Source organism: Pocillopora damicornis, chromosome 7 (assembly GCF_964200805.1).
Source record: "Pocillopora damicornis chromosome 7, jaPocDami1.2, whole genome shotgun sequence".
NCBI classification, from domain to species: Eukaryota; Metazoa; Cnidaria; class Anthozoa; order Scleractinia; family Pocilloporidae; genus Pocillopora; species Pocillopora damicornis.
This window is the reverse complement of record NC_142676.1, coordinates 7380001-7393828: the sequence shown is the minus strand read 5'-3', so window position 1 is coordinate 7393828 and position 13828 is coordinate 7380001. Positions and strand designations below refer to the sequence as shown.

At 38.4% G+C, this 13828-nt stretch overlaps 3 protein-coding genes and 1 long non-coding RNA gene across 5 annotated transcripts in view; 1 reads left to right on the top strand and 3 right to left on the bottom strand.

Annotated features, from left to right (window-relative positions):
- Window positions 1–873: 873 nt before the first annotated feature.
- LOC113684445 (UPF0764 protein C16orf89 homolog) lies at window positions 874–3676 on the bottom strand. The gene is made up of 4 exons (XM_027201823.2): window positions 3344–3676; window positions 2691–3119; window positions 1761–2093; window positions 874–1247 (listed from the first exon to the last, which is right to left on the bottom strand). The coding sequence occupies exons 1-4, from the start codon at window positions 3567–3569 to the stop codon at window positions 1132–1134; spliced, it is 1104 nt and encodes a 367-aa protein (XP_027057624.2). The 5' UTR covers window positions 3570–3676; the 3' UTR covers window positions 874–1131.
- A 4307-nt stretch (window positions 3677–7983) lies between these two features.
- Window positions 7984–9918, bottom strand: LOC113684436 (uncharacterized). The gene has a single exon (XM_027201814.2). The coding sequence runs from the start codon at window positions 9740–9742 to the stop codon at window positions 8519–8521; it is 1224 nt and encodes a 407-aa protein (XP_027057615.2). The 5' UTR covers window positions 9743–9918; the 3' UTR covers window positions 7984–8518.
- The window catches only part of LOC113684454 (tRNA-splicing ligase complex subunit RTRAF), a 5956-nt gene continuing 2034 nt past the window's right edge, over window positions 9907–13828 (top strand). The window contains exons 1-7 of one of the 2 annotated variants that reach the window (XM_089212866.1): window positions 9949–10107; window positions 10272–10396; window positions 10618–10674; window positions 11300–11399; window positions 12229–12324; window positions 13438–13526; window positions 13725–13787. In XM_089212866.1, coding sequence (XP_089068992.1) covers window positions 10041–10107; window positions 10272–10396; window positions 10618–10674; window positions 11300–11399; window positions 12229–12324; window positions 13438–13526; window positions 13725–13787 — 597 coding nt within the window. In that variant the 5' untranslated portion in view covers window positions 9949–10040. Of the gene's footprint in view, window positions 10108–10271; window positions 10397–10617; window positions 10675–11299; window positions 11400–12228; window positions 12325–13437; window positions 13527–13724; window positions 13788–13828 lie in introns of both variants that reach the window. The other variant, XM_027201837.2, reaches the window with a different exon arrangement.
- Window positions 12317–13828, bottom strand: part of LOC149042326 (uncharacterized) — a 3109-nt gene continuing 1597 nt past the window's right edge. Inside the window, exon 2 of the long non-coding RNA XR_016188592.1 lies at window positions 12317–12774. This is a non-coding gene — a long non-coding RNA (uncharacterized LOC149042326). The remainder of the gene's footprint in view (window positions 12775–13828) is intronic.

Genomic DNA, 13828 nt, shown 5'->3' with positions numbered 1-13828 from the left:
ACCAAGGGCTGCGTGATAGCTACTACCAAAAAATCTGTGACCGCTCAACATGGAATCATGACGTTATACTTCGTCCTTAGCTGTGGTTTAGTTTTCACGGCCACCATCACCGGCAGATTAAGTACAATTGTGAAGGGAAATGGGGCAGAGTTGACAACTAGAATGTAGATTAGAGTTGCATAAACTTCAGAAGACAGAACTGTACCTGGTTTTCTTCTGAACGCACGGGGTAGATTTCGTACAGCTTGCGAAGAAGAATCTATTAAATCCATAGCTTCAATCCAGTACTTACCGATTTTAGGATTGATCATCACATTTAATGCTACAAGCAAGCAAGCCAGAAGGGGACTTACTTATTTTATAACCCTCCCATTAATTCTCCTATCGCGCGTTGACAGCGAAATTTTGTTTGATTTTCTGTGATTTCCGGAGCAGCATTTGAGATCAGCTTTCTCAACCAAAGGACAATACAAAACGAGTTCGCCTTTTTTTCCATGCTAAATGATAAAGATGAGAAGTGAAACTCATGAGCTGGCTTCTATTTTCTGGCTTTATTTCTCGGAGGACAAATATCAACGTAAATGGGTTATGAATTGAATGATAACTGTCTTGTGATTTTGCTTAGAGTCGCGCGTAAATTAATGGTCGGTTATAATCCGTTATATTCATTAAACGATTAATAAGCTCTGAGACATTTACGTAGTGGAGTAGAAAAATTGCTCAAAACGTATCTTTGAAACCCTAACGGTTGCTGAAGACTACAGTTTAACACAAAAATCGTTTTAATAATACCTAAATCGCTTGAAAGAGAGCACTAGACGGCTCGATAATTTGATGGCTTGGGTCATTCAATGCTTCAGACATTGAAAGTATGGGACTGCTTTCTTTTATTTATTATCAATCACTTTTTTTAAGCTAAACAAGCGCCTCTATTTCCCCTCCACACTTCCCAACCAATGCTGAATTTTATTAATAAAACTAAATAATGAAAACCCGACATTGTGATGTGGGTGGTGAGGTGGAGTCGAGATAACTATCCGTTGTTTAGGAAATGAGCCCGTATACCTTCCCCGAGCTGAAGGAGGGTCAAAGAGGAGAAACGAGAAAGCCTTTTACCAATGACTTTAGTTCTTAGAATTCGCCAGCTTTGGTTGAATTTACCATCAGCTGCTCGTTATCAATTAAGAAACGAAGGTAAATTGACAGTAGGGCTGTGCCAACTCCAGTGATGTGTGACTCGCATCCATCTGCGAATTGAAAGAATCCACACTGTAACGATTAACTTAATTTCACCTCACAATTTATATAAAATACCTGGCAAAAAGGCAGTGAGAATAGACGAACTTATCAGCCAGAGTTACTGCATTGATACAACACTAAATTCTCTTGATTAACTCTTTGGCCCCAGCTGGATTGACAAGCATCCAACTTCTCTTTACAATATCACCCCTGAGTCAAACATCAAGGTCGCTAGAATATAGGAAATGATCACTTACTAAAAAAGATCTAGATTGTTAGATAAATTCTCCTTATCAGTACCTTAGGAAATGTATAGAGAATAGTATGGAGAATATGTTTACTCATAATCTCACGATCTCACCTTGTGATTCTGTCAATTATTATCAACTGTCATGAGCTGTTTGAACGCAAACGTGATTGTCAATGATGGTGAATGATGGCTGAATCTATCATCAACCATCTTCAACTATCACGAATGTTTAAACGGGGCTTTATTTTTATCGATTGCGCTCAAAACGTACCAGATAATTCTTTCCCCACAAGCAGTTTCCTCATCGTCTTCCAGCCCTGTTTTCTATTTAATTCCTCCTCATTTTCGATTTCTCCATAACAACCATTCGGTCGCTGCCAGCTTTTAATAATCGCCAACCGATGAGGGGTTAAGAACTCAAAGTATCCAAGCAGGCCACACACAACACTTTGTTCCATCATTAAATCAGCGTCGATCCGCTTGAAAGGACGAACTTGTTCGACCAATAACAGCTGAGTGTAAATATTGGAGCAAATCTTGTCGTATTCTTTTTCCACAGAGCTTCTGAACTCTTTCATCTTTCTTGAGAACTCATACAGGCATCCTGAGGAGAGAATACATCAATAGAATTATCAATCAATTTATCAACCCAATACATCCTGTTATCAGCTGATTAGTTAATGAATTGATTAACGGCTAATCTTTTGAAATAATTTAACCAAAGCATTAAGTAACTTAGCAACTAAACAATTGATAAATGAGCTGGTCAGGTCCGGACGTCAGCGAAATAAGCAAATCAATCACGTGTTCAATTCTTTCAATTGACTTATCAGAGACAGTCGTTCAGTTGATCAGTCAGTCAGTTAGTCAGTCTGTTAGTCGGTCAATCAGTCATTCAGTCCGTTTGTTTGTCAGTCAATTAGTCAGTCGGTCAATCAGTGGGTCATTCAATTAATCAGTTACCTAGCAGTCAGTGAATCAGTGAATCATTCATTAATTCAGTCGGTCCGTTTGTTACAAAATTAGTGAGTCAGTCAGTTCGTCTGTCACTCACATAGGAATTAAATCAGTCAGGGGTCAATCAGACTGGCTGTAGATTGTCAACTGATCCGCCTTCTGTACTAAAGTGATAGCCACTTATATTGCCAATATCTTTGCTCAGTTACCGATACTGTCTCTCACGGCAAAGACGGTTACTAACCTCTTTGCTCACCAAACATGAAATAAAGTGCTTGATGTGTCAGCACGTATCCAACCTCTCCCGGTCGCATCATCACTTCCAAGCATTCCTTAGGCATGTCACACGGCCTACTCCCATATAAGGCACTGCCAAGTAACCTGGCCAGGCAGGGCTGATACTCATGCAGAATGTCATCTGAAAGTTTCTTATTGTCGAACGGTGTTACGAGTTTAGGGTTTATTTTCTTATACTTTTTTATTGTTAGCCAGGGCTGTGACACTGTGTATCCAACCATTTTGAAGTAATGCCTATCTCTGCGCCTCAGTGAAGCCATCGATTTTGAAACAATTTGAGAGACTAAATGCTGAAGTTGAACGACTTGCTTGAGGATGCAAGACTTTATCAACGCTGTAGCAGTTTTCTTTTGTCGGATTAACTCATGTAAAATACCTGAACAAGAAAATGTGTCGATTATGTTCGAGAGGTTAGGAAATATTAGAATTATTGGAAATTTTAGCGCCTATCACGGTAAAAAATTACGTTTCATTTAACCTAAAGCCGAAACAAAGTGCCAATATAGGCCTTTCGTTTCAATTTAAGAAACCTTTCAAAAACTAAGGAAAAATCACTTGTAATTAAGTTACTTGTTCGCTTATGGAACACGCTGTTCTTACCTTCAGCGATACGAAGACCAAAATATGCGTCTAGGTTTAAATCTTCGCCATTTTCTTTGTAAAATAACACTGCTTTTTCGAGAGCCGCTAACACGGGTGTCGCGTGGCTAACAGTACAACTTTCATCTTTCCTAACGTTTGTTTCAGTGATTACTAAATGAGGAAAAATTGTGGAGAGAAGGAGAAAAAGCAACGACAACGTCATCTCAATGCAGTAAAAGCCCATTCTTCTAAAATAATTCGAATAAAAGAGAAGTGTCGGCGCAATATCCCAACTGAACTGTATGTCTTTGGGTAAGATTTTATATGCTGGCCAGTCAAGCACCGGTTGTTTTCGACATTCTGTGACAATGGTGGAAACTACTGTCATGTAAATCTTGAGAGCAAAAGTTATTTTGGTCATTAGCATAAATGTTTCGATGTTGCCATAACATAACGGGTTTAAAAGTGACGCTAGTTTCATCTTTCGGGCTTTTTCGGTCATCCAATTCCAACTTAAGCATAGAAAGTAGCATTTAAATCATGATTTATGTTTTTTCTTTTAAAAAAAGATTGATCGAGTGGTGTGATCGAGTAGTCCCGTTCAGTGAGATCTTGAAAGGCTGTCGTCAGAGAAATTAAATTTTACGTTCCGGTTTTATTCCTGGACGGAATAAAAAATGGCAAAACATCGTAGCTCAAAAATATCGGAAAACGGAAAAACGCAACTAACATTAAGTCATTGTGACTCCAAAGGGTACATTTTACATAAGGATTTTTGGCTTTTATTCCGCAATTTTTTTTTATGTTTACAAGAAAGAGGAACAGATGAAACCAAAATGTTCTATAAAGGATCAAAGATTGATACCCAATTGATTCATCCTCTGGCTGTTTAGGAGGACCGAGAAATTGAAATATACCCTAAACCATGCTACTGTTTTACATCATTTCGCCGACCGCAAGGAAGTCGGCCTCGTTGCCTTTCAAAAAAAAAATTTAATGTTTGTAACCATTTTAATTTTAAAAGTGCAGGTGACTTTCGTTTGTGTTATGTGAATCTATATGCTTAACTAGTTAGCAAGTCTTTTCACTTGAAAAAAGACACGAACCGGATACGCAGGTGTGCTCTTCATTCCGCACCCTCTCGACAGAAATTAGAATTTGAAGTACAGCTGTCTCTCACCTGCCATAGTCATTTAGAGACGGGTCTTAAATTTCTTTGAGCTAAAGGAAAAAATATATACCTACCCTAGATGTCATCTAATCGAAGTTAAAAACCACCAATTGGAGATAAAATGCTCCCCACCTAGCTATACTGGTAGGCATGGATCACGTTATATCGAGGTTTACCTATAAGGGACTTTAAGAAAATTACGAAGGCGACGGCAACGAGAATGTAGCATGAACGCCATCGTAAATGGTCAACGCATCGAGATATCAGTTAAAAATCTTAGAAGAAATAAGTTGTGTTTTTTTGGTGACGTTTTATCACACGTCGCCGTCCTGAAATCATATAGGAGTTTAAGAAAACCAAGACGGCGACGTCAACGAGAATGTCACTAAAGAAAAGGTTTAATGAGCAAAAAAGTAGCTGTGCACGTGCGTAGTAAAGCTTTGTAAATTTCTTTTCGTCCTCTGCAAAACAACAACGCGAAACGACCAAACTTTGCGTCGTCTGGAGAACATGAACGGCGACGGTTAATTTTTTAAATTCCTATTTCTAATTTAACTCCGTGTTCCATATTCAGTTTCGAGATAGTTTTGACAGCAAGAAACAAACTAAATGACTGAAGAGTATCGCGAGGTTCGTGGGTGAAATACAAGTTCATTTTTTAACCGACGTTGTCTGCGGTGTCGCCGTCATCGTTTCCTAAACTCTCTTATAAACTCCCTTGTAGTTTTATTGCCACAGAGTGAGCATTAATTGACTGAGTGTGAGGGCCGAGCGTATGACCGGGAGCCTGGTATCTTCCTGTTAGGCCCGATCAAATTCAATCAGTGAGTATTACAACATCTAAATGACCACTAAGTTGCAAAAATTTTTTATATATTTTTCACCTAAACAGGACACGATTTCATACATAGGACGGAAGCACGCTGGGTAACTATTAAAAATATTCTACACATACCCCTTTCTTTCTTTCGGTCAGAAAGAGCCTGAAAGTCAAAATTTATCGAAAAACACGACTTCTTTTCATAAGTCTGTTTTCATTTTAAGTTTACGTCCACAATACTTATTAACATTTGTGGAAAATGCAAAAGAACCATGCGAGTGTGGACCAAACGGAATTTTTCAGACCGGCTCGCGGCTACACACTTCAGCTGAACGGGGATCTCTATGGGGTGATGGCTTTTTAGGCTGACAGTTAAAATTTTACCGGATCAATTTACGGCTTATGGTCAATATCTTTTCATTGTGGTCACCAGAAAAAAATTTGGGGTTAATATTTTAATCGACTAAAGGTTACAATATGTAAAATTATTTCGTGTAACGGATAAATTTTTTGGCACTTTTTTTCGACCAACAGTCAACTTCATAAAGACACTCCCGAAAGGATCAGACGATAATTAGGTATAGGCCTAGGGTAACATGGCTAGTTTTACATTTTATGTTATTCACCTGTATCCATTGCCTGTGTTTATGTTGAAATTTTTATGACCTCTTCATTTTTCCGGTTGCTATATTCCATAGAAATGTCAGTCAAACTGACCTTAAAACAGCAATGAGAATAGACATGTTGGTAAAACAGCCGAGTTCCTTTCCTCCGATCCATATATGCTAATTTGTAGAACTAAATGTTCCTCTCTTTCTGAAGAGGTTTTCACGCTGCATCGACGATTTATCTTTTTCACTTTTAAATGTAAGTTAAAAGGTAAAGCCGTCTCGCAACAGTGAAATCGCTTGTAGTCAGATTTTAGTGGTTCACTGAGATTGTTAGGCTCCAGATACTGAACAAGACGAAGAACCACTACTTTCTCGTTAATTTAAGAAACGGCTTTCAGATTAGAAATCGGTCTGAATTGCTAAGAACTTCATTATCGAGGGAGGGATTCTTGAATAAAGAGGATAAATAACAATTTTCATAGACGTAAGACTCTGGTAAATATCCATGGTTCAATTCAAGGGACAGGTTGAAAATCTTGCAAATTATTGGCAAAAGTGTACCAAGGGGAAGTACAACAAAGGTTACTGAAAGAAGGTCGAGGCAACAGAACTTTTAGAAATAAGGTTGAGGGACAATTTTGGATAGTTCTTGAATAGAATTACATGAAAATCTGTCCAAATGACCATGTAAAGCTAGGACCCTCTTGAAGCTGTAGACGTAAAGAACACTTGGGTGTCTATAGCTGACGCTCGTGAGATGCTCGAATGTCGTGGATGAACAAAGTAATGAGTGATGTAAAATGGATTCATTAATTTGTATTGTAAAAATTTCTTAACTCAGTTGCTAAATAAGAAGCCTTAATTTATACCTCAGGTTTCCCTAAGTTCAGTCACAAGTCGCCGTACGTCAAGGATCTAACGCGTGTGAGTGAGTGCAACCTTTTCACTCGTAGCTTTCAAGAACTGGTTTTAGACCAGGAGAGAATCTTGTGGTAAAGTAAAGAGTTTTTCTGCATGATTTCCAAATGATTTTCACTTCCTTTTCACATGCACGTGCGCCTAAATTTTGCTGTTACAAACGCCTGAGCACTCACAGACATGCATCCACCTTTGAAACGACATTATAACGTTTCGAATTTATCAGAAGCCGGTGGAGTCTCGAATTTTCATTATAAACATACTCATTGGTGATCAAGATTAATCCTTTGGGAAATCTGTTCTACCTCCGGCAACTCTTGTTGAAGTCTTCCTAATTAGCTCCAGGCACTCAGCCTCACAGTAATTGTTCACTGATTGAACTATTGTAACTGAACGCATCATAACAGGAGCCAATTTTGTTTCTTCCGATTTTCCGCGAAACAGATGCCAGATGTCTCAGCTGTAGTCAATGTTTTGGGTACAGTACATTTCACAACAGAACTGTATATAGTACGCACAATCTTATTGGTCAATCCAAATTCAAAGCCTGTGCTTTTTCAGGCTATGAGCTGCTTCAATGACGATAAGAGCAACTAGGAACTGAACTGAGCCGACAGTTAAATGAAATAAAATTTTACGCTCCAAACTTTGGCGTGTTTAAAGATTTAAGGCACATTCAAGTCAAATTCATTGGCAAATCAATGACAAGTTTCGTGTAACCTCACGTGTGATACACCGAAGGATGATCCAATGCGGTAAATGCCATTTACTGTAGTGTGTGTAACCACACCTTTTAAGTCATCACTACTCCAAGTACAATTGCTTAACAAATTGGCCCCTTACTTGTGCAGTAACAAAATCTCGGCTCTCTTTTCTCTATTTCTCACTGATCTGTATGAACATTTAGAAGCTGCTATCCTCACAGTCTAACTCAAGGATATTTTGATGCAGCTTCCAAACTGGATTTTTTTAGTACGTCTGAAGACATGAACTGCCTTCGTTTTGCAATTGTTTCGTGAGTGAAATAACCTAACCAGACCTGAGATGTCAGTAAAATGACCTTAGACCTTGGTGAACTTGTCCTTAGCAAAATTAAACATAGGACCAAACAACCAGTTACCCAACCCAACACATAACAAGCAGTGAACATAATTTTATTAGAGATAGAAAAAATATGGCCTCAGGAGCAAAAATCTCCTCCAGCCCTAGCAACAAATGAAATATGCAGTAGTATTCTGGACTCAGGTTTGCTTGGAAGGAGAGCTCTGCGTTGGAGCCTTAAATTGGGTCATAGGGTCAGGTCAAAAGGTCAGTTCACACAGTTTTACCCAGTCAATTTTTTTCTGATCCAGAAGCACCACAAAAAGGGGTCTCGTAAAGTATCACAGATTGCTAAGAAATGTGTTGAGGGCAGGAGTTACTTGTAATGTACAGAGTGAGGTTCTAACCAAGGGGGAGGTAATATTTATGACCTCCCTTCACCTTAAGTTACTAAATCTTCCTCCACTGGGCAAAGGAAGTAAGAAGTATATGGGTGAATGATTTAAATAAATCTTGCATTAATGTATACACTGATGAGTTTTGTTTCATTCTTCCTGAAAACAGGAAAGTGTTGGAAGATAGTACCCGATCAATTTTGAATCTCAGGTATGGTAGAACACATTGATATTGTTTCATGAGGCATCACTTTTCTCTGAAACACTCTCTGCTTTTTCTTTGTACTTCAACACTTTAATCAGCCACTTTTGCCAGAATTTCTCACAGGTATCTAAGTCCATCCAATGAACATCTGCCTCTGAGCCATCATGATGAGCAACAACAATCAAACAACTTGTTACAGGAATCCTCATAACAGGATGAGAATTGATAGCCCCTGCATAGGCCACCACTTGAAATGGAGCATCAAAACAACTATCCAGTGTTGGTCTGGGGTTTTGTGATGTTTTCCATTCGATCAGACAAGGTACCCCATTATATATGGCTAGTCCATCAAAAGTGCCTGAATAACCAATAGAAGAGTGTGTTACATACTCCTCTGTGGCCAGCACTTTGTCCTTTGTAAGAAGCTTTAAAATCCCAGTTTTGGAGACACTTTTAATCAAGCTTGAAACAAGTTCTGGAAACTCCCCTGTCTCCTCAGTCCTTTTGTGAAGAATGTCTGTCATGCATGAGTGAAATTTTTTACCACTTTTTGCTAATAAATTTCTGTACTCATTAAACATTTCCTCGCCCATCTTTTCTATCTGTTGTTTCTGCCAAATGGCAATCATGAACCTGTTTGATGCACTATTGAAAATGGCTGAAACACTAGCATTTTTAGCCAAATACATGTCTCCTTTAACTGGAAATTCCCCTTGTTTTGTTTTATCTGTTGTACCTTTGTACTCTCCCACAGTCTTTGTGATAATTCCTTTTGATTTCACGGCTTTGTGTAGTTTTTTCACCTCCCCACTTATCCACTGACCAGGGGACTCGGTAGAGCTAAATAAGATATTAGTTTTATCTAGCTTTAGTCCAGTTGGAAGAAAATACTTTTTGTCACCCTTTACCGGGGTAAAATTTGCAGAATTAGTTTGAGCTATGAAAGGGAAGCGCAGAACTGAATTCGGGTTCGTGAGTTGAAGCGAGTGAAATTCCTTCAAATCACTAACAAGAATCGAAGTTTTGTTGTTCGCTTTTATACCACATTTCTTGCAAAGCTGTTGTAGCTCTCGCCGATTCATTGTTTCAAGTTTATCGAGGTCGAACCAAAGTTGTGAGGTCTTGTTGCTGTCTGTATGGGTGCTTCTAGAGGATTGATCACAGCCGCTGTTCCCTGCGAACCTCAAAACCCGTTCCAAAGCGCTCGAACAAGGATTGACACCACGATATTGTAGACATCTCCATAGATGAACCATTTTTTCCACTTATGCTTTAAATGTATTCTCAAGTTATTTTTTGATCTTGGAAACACACACTTCGTCGCAACAAAATCCTCTGTAAAAACCGCGGGAAATTGGCAATTACGCGCAATCAATCTAAAACACTAATTGTCTGTGTTCGTCCGCCATTTTAAAACTTCAGTGAGCCCGCAGTCAATTCTCGCCCTAGTCCGTTCTAGTCTGCAATACTAAACAAACAATTATTTATCCCACGTTTTTCAAACGCTCGTTGTACGATGAGAGGAACATAACAGGAATTCACTTACGCAATCCTATGAGTATGTTCAGACGAAAACTGAAAGCCTTAGGATATCATCACCCGGAAACTTTTCAAGTAAACGGTAAGTAACCTGTAGTCAATGTGAAAATATTTACAAGAAAAAATTTTTGATTTATCGGCCCGATAGTTTTGTACAAGTACAATACAATACAACGCTTCTGTAGAATTTGGGCACGTCATCCCATATCAACGTGGCGTCATGTAAATGTCTTGTTTAACCTTCAGATGAAGATGAAGTCAGAAACCTTGTTGTGTGGCTGGAAGACCAGAAGATTCGATATTACAGAATAGAAGAGCGAGAGGAACTCAGAGATACAAAAAAGAATGAATGGACAAAAACTTTTAAAAAGGTGAATATTTATTTCCGACCAAACCGGAAAGAACAGTTTCTGTAGTGAAATAAAGAGGTTTGATGGAAATTTTGCACGGAAAGTGAATGCTTATTCATGTCTTTGTCCTTCGAGTAGTCCAGAAGAATTGTAAGCTCGAGTGAAGTTACACGTGGAACAAATAATAATTATTAGATACATAATTTATTGGTTTTTTTTTTTTTTACGGTCAAACGGACAAGAAACTTAGAGGCGGTTTAAGGTTAAGCGCATGTTACCCACTGGAACTTAAGAAAAAGGTTATTATCAGGGAAAATTAGGAGAAATTATTTTGCAGTAGTCACAGTATGGGAAATATCCCAAGATGGATGGCCTTGTGTGGTCTCAGGCTGTCTTCAGGTATCAATTTCCTGACTATTTTACCCACTTGAACCCTTGAAAAATAACCTAATTACCTCTTAACCTGCAGTGCCAAGTGCATCTTAGTAGGGAAAGCAAGTTTAAGTGCTGTAAGCTAGGGGTTGTTTGCTGGACCTCCATGTTTCAGTTTAGTTGAAGATGGGAAAGAGGGAACACTGAGGAAAGAGAAAAAATTTTCCATTCCTCACCACTCCCCTCTCCTTCATCTTGCTTAATGTCCAACCTCATGGTTGAATTTTTTCTTTCTCTAGCTTTCCTCTGCTTTAAAAACCTAAGACGGTAGCCATGCTTTTCACAAAGAAATACTTGGTTCTTGCTTGCCTAAGAATTGATTGCCCCGTGGGCTGTTAATACCTTGATCCCACATTTTATTTTTGCTCTCCTATAGCTGGGCTTATTGGCTTGATGTTAGACAAGGTCATCATTTTTTTCTCTAAAAATGGTGCTGATGCTTACTGAACTTGGGACTGAAAAGAATTTAAATTTATTAATTTTTTTTTTCAGTATTTAGATGATCTGCAATGCCCTTTGGATTTTTCACAAAAGCTCAGTGTAGTTGACTGGTTACTGTCTCATGCTGTGAGAGTTGAATATGCTGAGAATGGTTGGTAGTACTTCAGTCTCTCTTCTTTTGTAATTAATAGGTTCTTTATAGCCATAAGTTAACATCTTCTTTCCTCTAGCTCATTCCCAATCGCCATGAAGTGTATGCACAATGTCATAATGCCTTCTATGCGTATATGCATGTGATAAGCTTAACCCCTACACCCTAACATCAGTTTGTATATTCTCCATACTGTTCTCTATACATTTCCTAAGGTGCTCACATGGAGAATTTGTTTAACAATCAAGAGCTTTTTACTTGATGATCATTTCCTTTATTCCTGTGACCTAAATATGCGATTCTGAGGTGATCATGTAAGGAGAAATTAGATGCTTGTCACTCTTAGGGTTATAAGGTTAACAAAGGAAAAATAAAAACTGCAATGATTTGCAGATGATGTGGTAGCAGAAGGTTATGAGGGCTGGATCATGGGTCAAGAGTTCTGAGCTGGGTTGTTCAAAGCTGGTTAAAGATAACCCAAGGCTAGAGTGAAAAATTAGATTTGAAAGTTTCAAGAGAAAATTCATTCCAATACCATTCCTTTTGTCTATAATTTGATGATTGGATGTATAGGCCTGTAGCCTTAACCCTTCAACTCCCAAGATCTCATTAGTAATTCTCCTTACTGTCTGCCATCTAGTTCATGTGATGCTATTTAGAGAATTTGGTATTGGATCAACCAATAACCCCCTAACTTATATTTTTCTTTATTCTCATCATTTCTCTGCTTGATATTGTATTGATATTGTAGGAAGAAATTCTGTCTTGGTCACTTGTGGGAGTTAAAGGGTAATAAGGACAAACTCCTTTTTTCTTTTCTCTTCTCAAGCTGAAATGTATAATGCAGTTGGTCAAACTGTCAAGAAAGAAGAGGTTGAATTAGTAGGAGAGAGTTCACTTGATGACAGCTTGATTAATTTGACTGGTATGAATATTTCTGTTGATTTTATTTTATAGAAACTATACATTCTGCACATGGATGCTCATATTCAAAGTCTATGGTTTGGGAAAACAGATTTAAAATGCATGTAACATGGCCGTCAGAGTTAAATTAAGTGAAAGTGTAAACAATAACATTTGCAAAAAAGAACTAAGAAATTGTCCAGAGATTGAATGAGGACTTGACCCCCACCCATACCCTTCATCTCCTTCCTCATCTTGCATACCTTTGGTTGTGTCTATTCTTGAGTCAGTAATTTGGCTGTGTTATGAGCATGTGAGCTTTGATTGACAGTGTATTGTTATTATAGTGTTCACCTCCTGCAACTGCAGCCTGGCTTTGATTCCAGGGCCAGGCATCCTGTATGGGTTGAGTTTGTGGTTGGTTCTTGTCCTTGCTCCGATGGTTTTTCTAGGCATTCTCCAGTTTTCCTCCCTTTGCAAAAACCATCAGTGTCATAGACATTATTGTTTTCATTGTCATCACCATCATCATCGTAATTACGATGATGATAGCAAAAAAATTTCTTTGATGTCAGCTGTGCAATTCTTCACACAAGTAGGTCATGGGTGACAACCAATCATGAGGTGCATATCCATAACAAACTGCTAGTACCCAAGTTGCAAAAGGAGGCTAGCTGCACAGGAACTGAAATTGCAATTGCACCTCAAGGTGCTAGAACACCCCACTGACCTGCCAAACCTACAACTAGGCCCAAGGCCCCCCACCCTAAGCCCCCCTTATGAGCACGTGTCTCACTAAAGCCAGATGGCTTAGTAGAAGGGAAAAATAAAGTGAAATAAAATGACTGAATAAATAAATAAAAAATAAATTAGTTAATTGATATAAACCCTCAACCAAGAAACTCTGCAGTCAAATATGCATGCACTGATAAGGAATATTGCAGGACAAGGAATGAATGCAACACATGCTGTATGAATGCTAACAGATGGCTAAGACGCTAACAGAGCGTCTGAAAAACACTACCGACCAGATTTGCTCCTAGTGGTTCACTATATATGACAGTCAGTCTCAAGATTCAAATATGGACACTATAAATGTATGAAGCTAATGTACTATTTTATTCTTTAATTATAGTAGATAATCCAGATCTTAAAGCTGGGGTAGCGTCTTTGTCCAGACTTCTTAGCCTACCAGAACACCCTGATCATTTTGTTTTACTACAGGTAAGTGTGAGAGTTTTTATCAGGTCATCTCACCCCACAGCTGGTATTTGGCAGATATGACAACTAAGTTAATGGAGAAAGATGTTACTGAATGTCCCACTTAGCGAAGTATTTTGAAAATTTAACTGAGTCAGATTTTGTTTCTTTTCTGTTCTTTTTTTTTATTTTTTATTAATTTTTTGGCTTTTATCATGGCAGGCTATCCGCTCACTTATTGAAGGCAAGCTATCATCATTCGCCTCCAAGACTAAGAAAAAATCGGCAAGTAGCTTGAGATTATTTTTTAGGCAAAACTTATTCTT

What these genes read in the sequence shown, in the direction of transcription:
- LOC113684445 (XM_027201823.2), bottom strand. Translation starts at nt 3,569, where the DNA reads ATGGGCTTTTACTGCATTGAGATGACGTTGTCGTTGCTTTTTCTCCTT. An exon ending in TGGTCTTCGTATCGCTGAAG is followed by an intron (nt 3,120 to 3,343) that starts GTAAGAACAGCG and finishes TTTCTTGTTCAG; the next exon opens with GTATTTTACATGAGTTAATC. An exon ending in CATGTTTGGTGAGCAAAGAG is followed by an intron (nt 2,094 to 2,690) that starts GTTAGTAACCGT and finishes TTCTCTCCTCAG; the next exon opens with GATGCCTGTATGAGTTCTCA.
- LOC113684436 (XM_027201814.2), bottom strand. Translation starts at nt 9,742, where the DNA reads ATGGTTCATCTATGGAGATGTCTACAATATCGTGGTGTCAATCCTTGT.